The sequence below is a fragment of the Gouania willdenowi genome, chromosome 11 (genome assembly GCF_900634775.1).
Source record: "Gouania willdenowi chromosome 11, fGouWil2.1, whole genome shotgun sequence".
NCBI lineage: Eukaryota > Metazoa > Chordata > Actinopteri > Blenniiformes > Gobiesocidae > Gouania > Gouania willdenowi.
Window position 1 is genome coordinate 16,043,593 of NC_041054.1, and position 12,303 is coordinate 16,055,895.

The window sequence follows — 12,303 nt, forward strand, 5'->3', positions numbered from 1 at the left end:
AATGGCAGAAATGACGAGTTAGCTGCTAAAGCTAATGCTGCACATGAGCTGAAAATTCAGGTGTTTCCTGCTTTTTAAACAGTGACCAATCAGCTGATCAGTGCGGTTTCACTTATCGGCCTGTTTAGTGTCCATCCTGTGCACTTCCTTCAAATTTATAAATGTAATTAAACTAATCGCTTAATAAAAAATAATAACAAACCTGGTTAGTGAATGGTGTACCTGGTAAATTTACCTTTTCAAAGTGAGAACTCATAACTGTCCTTCTCACACTCGGAAGTCTCGCTTGTCCCATCAATAATAATAATAATACATTCATTCAATGTCTTCAAAGCTCTGAAATTAAGACCTTTATAAAAAGATGTTTTTACTAACTGCAGCTTTGTGTGTGCAAGAAGCTGCTACACAAACTGTGTCGCCTTCAGGGTCTGTCAACATTTCTGGCAAACTTTTAAAAAAAGCTAACGATGTTAGCGGATCACAAGTTAGACGGATCACAAGCGGCCACGGCTGAGGTAAAGTTGGACCATATAGGGCCAGTGGGCCACCAGATCAATCCCTGACTTAAAGTATGAACACAGATGCACATTTTAAATCCAATAATTCATGCTGTATACTGTGTCTGCCTTTGTTACATGCATTTTCTTGCGTGTCTACTTTTGACTGTGTTGCTTGCATTGCACTGCACACGTGCACGAATGAACACACACATGCTCACGCACGATCCCATATGACAGTTGCACAGTTCCCTTCAGCTATCATTGGGCTGAAAATCCCTAAACTTGCATCTTATTTTTATTAGAATGACATAATAACTATCCATCAACTCAGCCAGCCAACCATAACCTTTCCTCCTGACAACGGTGGCCAATCGGCTACCTCGATATATGAGAGCTAATTTGTCACAGTCAGCGCCCCTCCCATTTCTTACACTCCCTGAAGTGAATACCATTGGCATGCCAAGTCTCTGAGGATGGTTTTTTATCACTCCTGCTTAGTATGGCAGCGTGACACACACAAATGTGGTGCCTCAGTCTTCCCCACCCACATCCTGCTACACAAGCTCCCCACTTTTTATTCTATAAGCATTTAAATTCCATTTTCCTGTGTTTTCCTCTCAAACAAGCAACGATGGCTGAGTTAGTGTGTGTGTGAGTGTGTGTGTAGTTTTCCTCCACTCTGCTCTAAACGAACCAATTATGGGTGTTTATGTTGCTTTAATGCGTGTAAGTGTCAGGAGAGAAACATTGCACCGCTCACCACCTAATCAATGAGGCCTTGCACGTTACACCGCCGCTCGCTTTCCTCGCCTCACGCTCGTCCTCCATCACTTCCCTCCCGCCTCCTCATTTTCTCTTTCCTTCACTAACTCTGCCTCTTTTCTCCCTCTCTCGCCTCCATTTGTTCTCTGTTCAATTAGCAAGAGATGGGGAATGAGGTATCAGGCCAATTGGGCATGAAGAAAGCTTTAAACGGAGCAAAATGAGGCCATTACAAAGTTGCTAAGCTCAGGAGAACTACTAGAAATCGTAAAGGCTGGATTTAAGGTTGTCCAGAGCTAATTTCAAACATTTTGACCCGTAATTTAGAAGCTGAAGCTGCTGGCCGTTCTGTGAATGTGAGCTTTGATGCAAATGTTTAAATCTTTATTTTCGCAGTTAAATAACACCAGATGGATCCTACAAAGCTATTGTTCCAAATAGGCTGTTTGTGTAGAAGTGTTTACAATCAAAAGGACATTGTGCTTTGTGATAACTGAATAAGTGCCATATAGTCGTAAACACGTCCAATTAAATCTTCTTTAAATGACAGAATATAGTTATGTTTGTTCTCTACCCAGTCATACAGTGAAGCTAATTAATATGGTCCACCACCAGCTAGACGAGTACGGGGTTTGAATTTCGACCTCAGGCTGGTTGTTTATCTTTAGTTGCTCCATTTTTCTTTTAAAATGCAAAAACATTGTACAATAATTGGTTTATTGACTCACGGTTGGGGACAACATGCAACCCATATATAGGAAGACCAGGGCTGGAACCCACAACCATCTAGAAAAACCACAAGCTGTCTGAGGTTTTTCTTTTTTAATGTACCCAAGTATCAGATAATCTGAAGGATAATATCGGTATTTCCCAATCTACTAAAGGTCTGACGATATATATAGATATTGCGATATTAAAACATCACAAGATGTATCATCAAGCGAGTGGTATTGCAACAAGGGGCAGGGTCAGATCAATGTATAGTATACCACTAACAAGACGGGGTCCAGAGCCAATGCCTTATAGAAAACGTAGAGCTGACTCCTCGTTGTTTCCAATTGTGTTGATTCACACATTATCTTGGGCAGTCAATTATTTGGAAGCCAATAAATCGGCAGATGCTCCACTGCAGCGACTCAGGACAGTTGGTTCTGGCCACAGGAAAACAGAGCTAATGATACAGAGAGGAGGAGAATGGCAGACGCCCAATCAAGCCCAAGCTTTAGGCTTTTCTCTGACACTAACTTGCATCAGATTTTTTACTATTCTTTAATGTGAAAGCATTTGGTTCTACTTGTTTGTCAGAGACTCGACTGACATTTGGTCGGTCTCGTCTTTTCTGTCAGTGTCCAAGGCAGTTTTTCTGTGTTACACCTGTTTCCTCTCACACAGCTGTTCAATCTGCTCTTCTGGTTTCCATTTTCCTGCGTCTAAGTCCTGCACTAGGATCATACTGTATCTGTGTACCTGACAGTTTTTGATGAGGGGCAAATTAAACGTAAAGAGAAAGGATAGAAATAATGAGATTGCCTACAACAATCACTAGCCAGTAGTTAAGGTTTTTTAAAAATAGGAAAAATACTACAAAAAGGTGTATCTAGACCTAAACCATATATAATGCTAGGGTTCTCAATTGGTGTGGACTATATATATATATATATATATATATTCATTCTCCTGCATGGATGACATATAATTAACTAGTTACTGTACCTCCACCAAGGAGGTAATGTTTTCACCCGACTATATTTATTTGTTTGTCAGCCAGCAGGATTACATCAAAAGTACTTAATGGATTTTGACAACGTACAATGATTTTACAATGGATTTTGCTAACCACTATGCCTCCGGGCGTAGTGGTTAGCAGCTGGAAACAGGCACCCCCGCAGCCCTGAAAAGGAGCAAGCGGGTCGGAAAATGGATGGATGCTAACCCCAACCAGTTGCAGCAGATGGCTGCCACCCCTGAACCTGGTTCTGCTGGAGATTTCTTCCTGTTAAAAGGGACTTGTTTCTTCCCACTGTCGCTAAATGCTTGTTCATGTGGATCATGTTGGGTTTTTTCTTTCTTATTATCATAATTTTATAATTTGATAAGCGCATTGACATGACTTTGTTGTAATTTGAACTTGAATTGAATTGAATATACCTTACGCCGAAGAAGATTCCATTAAATTTTAGACGGGACCCGGCTCAATATTCTGATTCTGGATCAGTTTTAAAAATGGAAAAATTTCTCAATTATCCCCCTCAAGTTTAATCTAGATCGGATCCAGATTGCGCATTTGATCACGATTCTTTGAAAAAATGGGGGTGCCCCTACATTTTGCCGTACTGTATTGTTATTAGTGAAAAAAGAAATTTCATACAAGCCTTTAAACTGTGAGTGATCAAGGTACCATGATCAGAATCATTGATCCGGATAACTGCCAATATCTGGGAAAGTGGATATTTGACGCTTGGTGGCGGTTTGCTCTCTCTGAGATATGTTTTGAAAATCTTACTTTTCTTTCTTTGCACATATTCTCTCACCTTTTCTCAAAACTTCTGCTGCATTGGATTACTTGTACTTTGCTCTCTTTTATCTTTACTTGCTACAAGTTTGAGGTAATACAATCCCCTTCAGGATCAGGTAGCACAGATACTCTCTCCTCCCTATGGTGGCAGAGATAAATGTGGCTCAGTGGGAGCTTGGCCTCCTCTTGGGTATTTAAGGCCCACTGTGGTGGGTCGGACACACACAGCAGGGCCACAGTCCTGTTACCAGCACCGGTGATTATTTACCGGGCCAAGGCCACTGTGGGGACCCAGGTGATGAATTCTGACGGGGCAGATGATCGCTCTTCCAATGAGAGTAATTAATATAATGAAGAGGTACTGAGCATGTGCAGTACAGTGTGATGAATGCAGTGTGCAGGCTGTCGTTACTCACAGGTGACACAGTGTGTGCGTGGGGGATAAAATGAAGGAAGGTGTGTACTACTGTGAAATAAACAAACAGAACAATGTGGAGAAAGATGGAAAAACCCTGAGAGCTCAACACCTTTTGAGCTCAGGAAAAGTGACATATTCATGCTACATGTTAATAGATACTGTAATAATATAATGCTTATGAAACCTTTTAACCAGGTAACAGGTTCACATTTCAAAACAACACACAACAACTTCATTAGTATTCTAATGAGGACTTCAGAGTCATAATTAGCTGTTATTTCGCGCCTGGCTGTCGACATGACGTGTATCGTGCGGACCCCGCTGTCTGAGATGGAATAATGTTCACTAATGAACCTAAGCGGAGTCAGTGACTCAGGATGGAGGAATGATGTCTCCACAACAGGAAGAGGGCGCGTGGGTGTCGAGCTGATGTGCAGACGCTGTGGGTGTGGATAAGAGCTTGGGCTAAATGGCTTGAAAATTATTGGTGGCTTTATAGAAAAGATATGAAAGCCACATTACACCTCAAGTGGCTCGTTGTACACCACTGGGCGGGCTGTAATACCTGCAAGGATTCAGACACTAATTCAGCCACATGCCACTTAACATGTTATTGGTATGAATGACAGGGTGCTTAGAGAAGCCAAGCACAACCACCCCCACTCAATGCCCCATGACCCCATCACTTTCACTTCCTTAAAGAGCAAGTCGTTAAACATTCGAAAGGATCCACAAGCAGCTATAATGAGGAAATAATGAACGCTGTTGCCTCAGGTATTTATCAAAGCAACTCCGTGATGAAAGGCTGTTTTATTCACTAAATGGCAAAGGGGAGGGGTCACAAGGTGGGGAGTTAAGCCTACAATAAAAGTGATGCTATACAGTTTGCAAAAGGTTTGACCAAAAAACAAGCTTTATGGCGGTAGATTTGTATCGCTAATCTGCTCGAGCAAAAACAAATTTGGCATGATGAGAAATCAAATCTGTGCAGCATCACATTAGTTTGATTGATTTACAAGTGTTGGGCAAAAAAGAAGAAGCTTTAAATCGTTTATGCACCTTAAACCACCATATCTGTGTCAATATCTGCCTTTTTGTAATAAATCTAACAGTTTATGAAAGCTAAGATGTTGCACTTTAAAGCTAATATGACATTACAGTACTTTAGGTCACACACGTATGAGTGAAAGCCTAGAAGCAACCACTTTATTTCACGGCCCGCTATGGAGAGCAGAGGAAAACACACAGTCGAGAGAAGAAACAACCAAATAACATTGGATTTTGACCAAAAATGTAATCAGAAAAATCAGTTTTTAAATCTTAGAAAGGACAATAATCCTCAAGTTTTGGGTCGGGACCCAAAGATTAGGTCGCAGACCAATTTTCAGCAGGTCACAGACAAAAAGAAACCAAAACCTAAAAAACTTTTTTTCTTATTGCGAGTTCTTCCCACCACAATCAGTAGAAGCTCAGACTTAAAAACTAATAATAGAAATTAGAATGTATGTAGTTCTTACGTCATTTTTTAAGGTCACTTTCTAGATAATTAATTTTGCATAAAAGAAAAAATAAATAAAATGCACTTTTTCTTTCATTTTATGGTTTTTTTCTAGTACTTCACGGATTTTGACACATTTTAACCAAAGACACACCAAAGCCGGTGTGATTAGCGGCTAATGCTAAGCTAGCTCAGTGCAACAGAGATAACTTTTACCTGCTACTACCACCTCCTCGCTGATTCTTCTCCACGCCAAATCCTTCCTAGTCCAGTTCTGGTTATAAAGGCCGTGTCACACAGCTCCAGGTGGTCACACACAGCTTTTACTCCATGGTTGAATGGGTGAACAGACCGGTGTCTGTGTTGACGGCCTGACGTCATTGTCAACAAAGACTCTGATTGGCTTTCGTCATGCAAAACAGTTGCAGGGGTTCAATATTTTCAACTCTTTCGAATGTGCGTGTGTGCGGATTTGCGTAAAAATCATCTATCCATTGACTTTGTATGTAATCTGGACGTACGGACATTTTGTGACGCATCCGGCGTGACCGCAGCAAAGTGTGGGCTTGTGCACGTGAGCGGTCGGGAACGAGTAGGGAGACAAGGAGACGTGATGGGTTAAAAAAAAAAACGAACCGCCTTTTTTCATTGGTCGAAGTTTTTACAGGTTTACAGCTGCTACAGATGACAGATTTTTTTTGTTCCTTTTTCAGATCACATACGATCTTCATTTCTGTCAGGACATAAAGAAAATTTCAACCAAAAACTTAAAGAGTATTTGGAGAAAATTACCTACCCTACCTTTAATGGGGATAGAAATTACTCACACGCATTTAAAGTGTGAATGATCATTGTACCACGATCAGGATCACTGGTCCAGATATGGTCAGCAGGTAACATTATGTGCAACCAAAATGTAACTCTTTGTAGAAAACACCAACCCTCACATTTGCAAAACTCGCAAAAAAGTCCCCAGAGAAAGACAGGGAATATGCAGGAGTCAAAATCCATAACCATAGCCATGTCGCTACTGAGTAGCCTCAATACAAGACACTGGGCTCAGTGGGCTGTGTTTTTGTGAGAAGCTTTCTGCTGACACATGAGACTGTGTCCTGGTGTGGTGTGTCTGGTGTCCTGTTGTTGGCTGCTTGGGTTGCAGGGTGAGGCCGTCCAGCTCAGACCGCCTGGCTCATGGCTCGGTCGGTCCCTCGGTCGCTCACGTCCCATTCTTACGTCAGCACAGGCCGGTCTCACCCCGGATACTTTACTGCCTGCTTTCATGTGTCCTTTAATGAGGAAACCGCCGGCTCAGCAGCCCGCTATAAAACTGAGGCAAATTAAAACACCCAAATATGAATCGGCTACACAGCCCTGATTTGACAGGCCGAGACCGAGGCATAACTCTGAAAGAAAGAACCTGAGTAGGACCAAAGTCCATTGTCTGAAAAGAACAGCCAAACTGAAAAAACAAGGGAGTGATCAGACGATGACAAGGATGTTCAACATTGAAACACTTTCACGTAACAGCGAACGGACGAGGACAATCACCAAAACACACAACGAAGGCAAATGCTTAACTTCCCAATAAACAATAACAGACTGAGTCACAAGCCCACAACACAACTCCTGCGACCAATGGCTCGCCACAGTCTGCTCCGACGGCTGCCACTGAGACAACAGCAGCTCCATTAAACCTCCATGAACCACCAGCCGTCAGAGGAAAGAGAACCAAACACCAAACCAAACCGCATTTGTTTGGGTACCTCCCGTTTCATTGTAATGATGGAAATAAGAGCATCATTCCGACATTAGTGCCACTATTTTTACCCGACAGACATTAAATGTTATATGAGCGCCTGCCAGAGAGTTTTCAGGATACTAATAAAAAGCAACTCAATGAGGAGTCTTGGTTTGAAGAAATAACTGCTGAGCACTAGCACTGTCAATGATAATATAAAGTGTCTTTCATTAGAAAGGTAGACTGTGAGCTACCCTATTACAATGCACTTAATACATCCACCATATTAGAGGGTGTTTGAAGAAATAACCTTTACTTTTACAATTAAAAAATCTCAATGGTATAATCAAAGGAAGCAGATATCGCCTGGAGTTCTGGGTAATGTCGCCATTGCGATGGCGACATTTCTGTGTATTCATGAAAGCCATCCTGCATTGTTTTGAAAGCTGTATCTTCTTAGTAGATATTTTGTCTGATGGTATCAATGAAGTATCGTCCAAACAAAGCCTATCTGATTAATATTAATAGTGTGCAAACATGGTCTTATATAGAAAAGGTAGACATTTTTCAGAAGCAAAGTAGGTGAAAGAATTTGATGATTTGGTGAGTTTTAACTCTGGCATCAGTGGTGATATTAACAGAAAATGTTTCAATTTGGTTGTGATTTTAGTCTTCATATGAATGGGAGATTTTCTTTAAAGCTTCTTAGCCACATAACTAATGTTTATTTTTAAAAAGTGTACCTGCATGTTATCCAAAGGTTGTTCTCATCCACAACTGAGGCCAGTGTGACACCAAAAACACTGTCAAAGTGACATTTCTGGTGTTCTTACGAATTATAAGTAGTTGACAAAACAATAGCAGATGCATTGAAATGCCAAAATTGGGCCTAAGTCGGAGTAACTGCATATCACTGGAAACGCGATAAACAAAGCAAGACAAAAATGGCGTCAAGCAAATCACTGTCTTTCTTGTCCCTATCTCTGCATGGCCATTGGTGAAATTTAAGAAATTTAGTTCATAATTCTTTATTTTTTGACTCAGTTTTGTTATTATTGGTCATCCTCAAGTATCCCACCAAGTTTCATCCAAATCGGATCCGAATCGTGCATTTCACTGTAATCTTTTTTTTTAATGGTGATGCTAATACATTTGGGCCTAATGTAAGGTTATTAATGGAGCTAAAAATACCTTCCATGACTTTAAATTGTGAGTTATCATGGTGCCATGATCAGGATCACTGAGAGTTTTAGTACCAGGTGAAAATGTTTTAAATAATGTAAGGAAAGTTGATTGTTTTTAATAATAAATATACACTCACTGTACTTAATGAAGACAGTCAAAGAGTAAATACACAGAAGGTCTTTTATTTTAGGCTACAGTGTGACTTAAGGTCCATTTTAGAGAGAAAGTACAATCCGTAACACTAGTAATGAATTTCACTTTAAAAAAAAAAAAAAAAAACAACTCTCCGTTTGGGTTCGTTTTCAACACTAGACCACATTTTGAAATATACATTATGTACATATTCTCAGAGTATGAGAAACTATTCCTCACAGAGTTATCACAAATGTCAGTGATCAGGAGAGGCAGAGAGGTGAAATGTGTTGGGAAGTATGACAGATTAATGACAAAACAGTATTTGTAGTGAGTAGTACTCTCAGATCCAAGCAGCATTGGTCACAAAGTAATACTGCAGTGGCTCAACAGGCAGATATAGACGGTAGAGAAAAAGGTAAGTTCAAGTAAATTGTGTAACTGTATAAAATGGCCCAGCACGTTGCACTGCAGCGCACACGGTGCAAAAATAAACATTTCTTCCTCACAGTGTAGCACACCTGAACTGACTGACCCAGTAAGTTGTACAACTGCTGGAAGTCTATTGCATTGACAAAGTTCAACGTGGAATTTAACAGACACATGTAAACAACGATAACTGATAACCAAAACAGAACAATTCGGAGACTATATGTGAAGTTTGTTTAAATGAAAAAAAAAAAAAAAAAAAAAAAACTTTCATCTCTCTTGCACCATCTTCAGCTGAATGTCCATCAACAACTCCTACTGCTTTTCTGTCTCAGAAACAGTATAATGAGGGTAACAAAGTCGATGAAAACTGCCAAACTTGAACATGCATTTATCACTTATCATTCCTAAAAACCACCTATTGTTTTGCATTGTTAACCTGCCGTGTTTCCTCCTAGCCCTCATCTATCTCAGCCTGGACTCTCAGCACCTCGGTGGAAGAGTCGCTTTGTCTCTGGATACTGATCAAAGGTCAGTTTCAGCATTTCCTCTATGAAAAAGGGAGGGCCAATGAATTGAAATTATGATTCAGCTAATGCAACGTGGGGACATGTGTCGACATACAGTATAGTAATTGGACCGCAGATCTATGCCTGAGGGCTGGGCCTGAGTCTCTCCTGAGCATAGTCGGATAAAGGAAACTGAAGGGAGAGTGCTGGTGTGTGTGTGTGTGTGTGTGTGTAAAAGCATTGTCAGCCATGCCCCTCCGCGCCGCTCACTGTCCTTCCTCTTCACGCAGGAACTGGAAGACGGATGAGAAATCCTTGTTAGCGTAGCCCCGTGCGCACATGACCCGGTAGATCTGGTGGGCGAGGGAGCCCAGAGGGATGGTCGTCTTTGTGTTGGTGGCCGTGTTTTGGGCCAAACCAAGATCCTTAAAAGAGTAGAACAGATTGACACACAAAGAGAGAGCGGTACAGACACTGTGAGACCAACAGAGATGTGATTTATCGTCCGTGTGGAGAATGGAATATCTTCAAGAATTTAAATGAGGCATATGCAAAAAGTGATCCGAGATGTCCAGTACATGCTGAGAATGTACTAACAAATAGACAAGAAAGTAAAATAGAAACACAAGATGCTAAAATAAAAAATACATTGAGTGTTTTAGTTTGGACACTAAAAACATTACAAGAATTTAGGTTTTAGAAAAATCACCTTTTTTGCCAAAACAAAGTACACTCTTTCAACATTTGACCCCATGTATTAAATATGTTAAGGTTTCAGTTATTCAGACAAATGTTCCTTAGGAAATCCACTTTGATCTCCTGACATGTTTTTACTGACAACAAAGGCGTATGCTGATCGCTTTGATGTTTCCTTTGAAGTTTCCTGGACTTCCGTGTAGTAATTCCAGCAAAATTATTTTTGTCTTCTTTTTTAATATGTTAAGGTTTCATTTATTAAGACAACTGTTCTTTAGGAACTCTACTTTGATCTCCTGACATGTTTTGACTGACAACAGAGGCATCTGCTGATCGCTTTGATGTTTCCTTGACTTCCGCGTAGTAATTCCAGCAGAATACTTTTTGTCTTCTCTTTGAATATGTTAAGGTTTCATTTATTCAGACAACTGTTCCTTAGGAACTCTACTTTGATCCCCTGACATGTTTCCACTGACAACTGCCAGTCTTTGTCAGAGGTCATATTATTCAAAAAGAAGACAAAAAGAATGTTGCTGAAATTACATATGTGTTTAGCTTTTCATAAGCATACAGTGCATGTGAATGTCGGACGAGTTGCTGTACCTTGGCCATCAGTGTAGTCCCGAAGCCTCCCTGGTAACTGTTGGCAGAGGGAACTCCCTCCATCACTCCAGGGACAGGGTTGTACGTGTCACTGGACCAGCAGCGGCCTGAAGACATGTTGAGAATCTTAGCCAGAAGCTTTGGGTCTAAGCCAAGCCTATAGGAGAAAGTGGAGTGACACAAGTTAGGAACTGGGAAAAGTCGACTCCAAACAGATGTTGTTTGACTTTCATTTCTGTAGATTCAGCTCCAACGATGAAGTGAAACCAAAGGACGGAGAAATTAGTGGACTTGTAGCAATAAATAAAGATGGATGGATGAAATGAGGTGCATCGATTATTGTGATCATTCTCAAAATAAGAAATGTGAAAAAAGATTTGGAGTGGGGGGGTGCGGGTGATCGTCGTGACCCCCAGTGAACTTTGTGCCCAGCTGTGACCATTCCTCAGTGTTAATGGCTGAGGGCTTTGTAATGCTGGCTAATGCAGTATTGATGTTTACCACCGCATCTATCCTTCATCATCCCTTTCAAAGAAGGTGAAGGAGGAGAAGTGGTTAAGCAGCACAGGGGAGCCATAAAGATGGCCGTCACACACACACACAGAGGCACACTTTGATTCTACAGCAGAAAGAAGGACAAAATGTGAAGGCAGACTAAAATGTAGACAGAGTGCAGATACACAGCAGCAGCAGCAGCAGCAACCATTACAGTGCAGAGCAGAGGGTGGAAATGCAGCGTCTGTGTCGGCCATTCTGTGCCTGTGTAGTGCAGCTTTAGTGTAATACTGCTCTTAAAACCAGTGTAAAGCAGACCACATCAAGTCCTGCCTGCTTTGGTTTACTGTTACTTACAGGCTTGTTACTATTCTGCTCTCAGAATGACTGTTAAACCATCATAGGTCCTTAAAGCCAGCAGCCTCCCCCCTCCCACCCCCTCCCTCCACCTGGCTCTCATTCTGCCATTACTGCCACAGTTTTATTAGCTGTCTACTAACTAATTAAGAATAGAAATTGCATTTACACCCTCTTGGTGTCTCTCCCACCCTCTTTTCCTTCCCTTCATGTCTTATGGGTTCGCTCAGACTCCCTAATTTTTTAAAAACTGTTTTGGAAATGTGGTCTAAGCGACTGTGCTGTGTGTGTGTGTTTTTAAAGGCAGTCTTGCTCATGATGGCTTTTTCACTTTATGTCTGTGAGCATCGCTCGCCTCCACGCTTCCACCCCCACCTTGCCTGCTGTAGTGACACCTCCCTGCCTAAAGACTCTCGGGGACATATGTCTGACATCGCACACAACACACACACACACACGCACGCAC

General features: G+C 41.3%; 1 protein-coding gene across 1 annotated transcript in view; it reads right to left on the bottom strand.

Annotated features, from left to right (window-relative positions):
- Window positions 1-8,782: 8,782 nt before the first annotated feature.
- hibadha (3-hydroxyisobutyrate dehydrogenase a) overlaps window positions 8,783-12,303 on the bottom strand; it is a 33,718-nt gene continuing 30,197 nt past the window's right edge. Inside the window, exons 7-8 of the mRNA XM_028461688.1 lie at window positions 10,986-11,142; window positions 8,783-10,111 (exon numbers count right to left, since the gene is read on the bottom strand). Of these exons, the coding sequence (XP_028317489.1) occupies window positions 9,953-10,111; window positions 10,986-11,142 (316 nt within the window). The 3' untranslated portion in view covers window positions 8,783-9,952. The remainder of the gene's footprint in view (window positions 10,112-10,985; window positions 11,143-12,303) is intronic.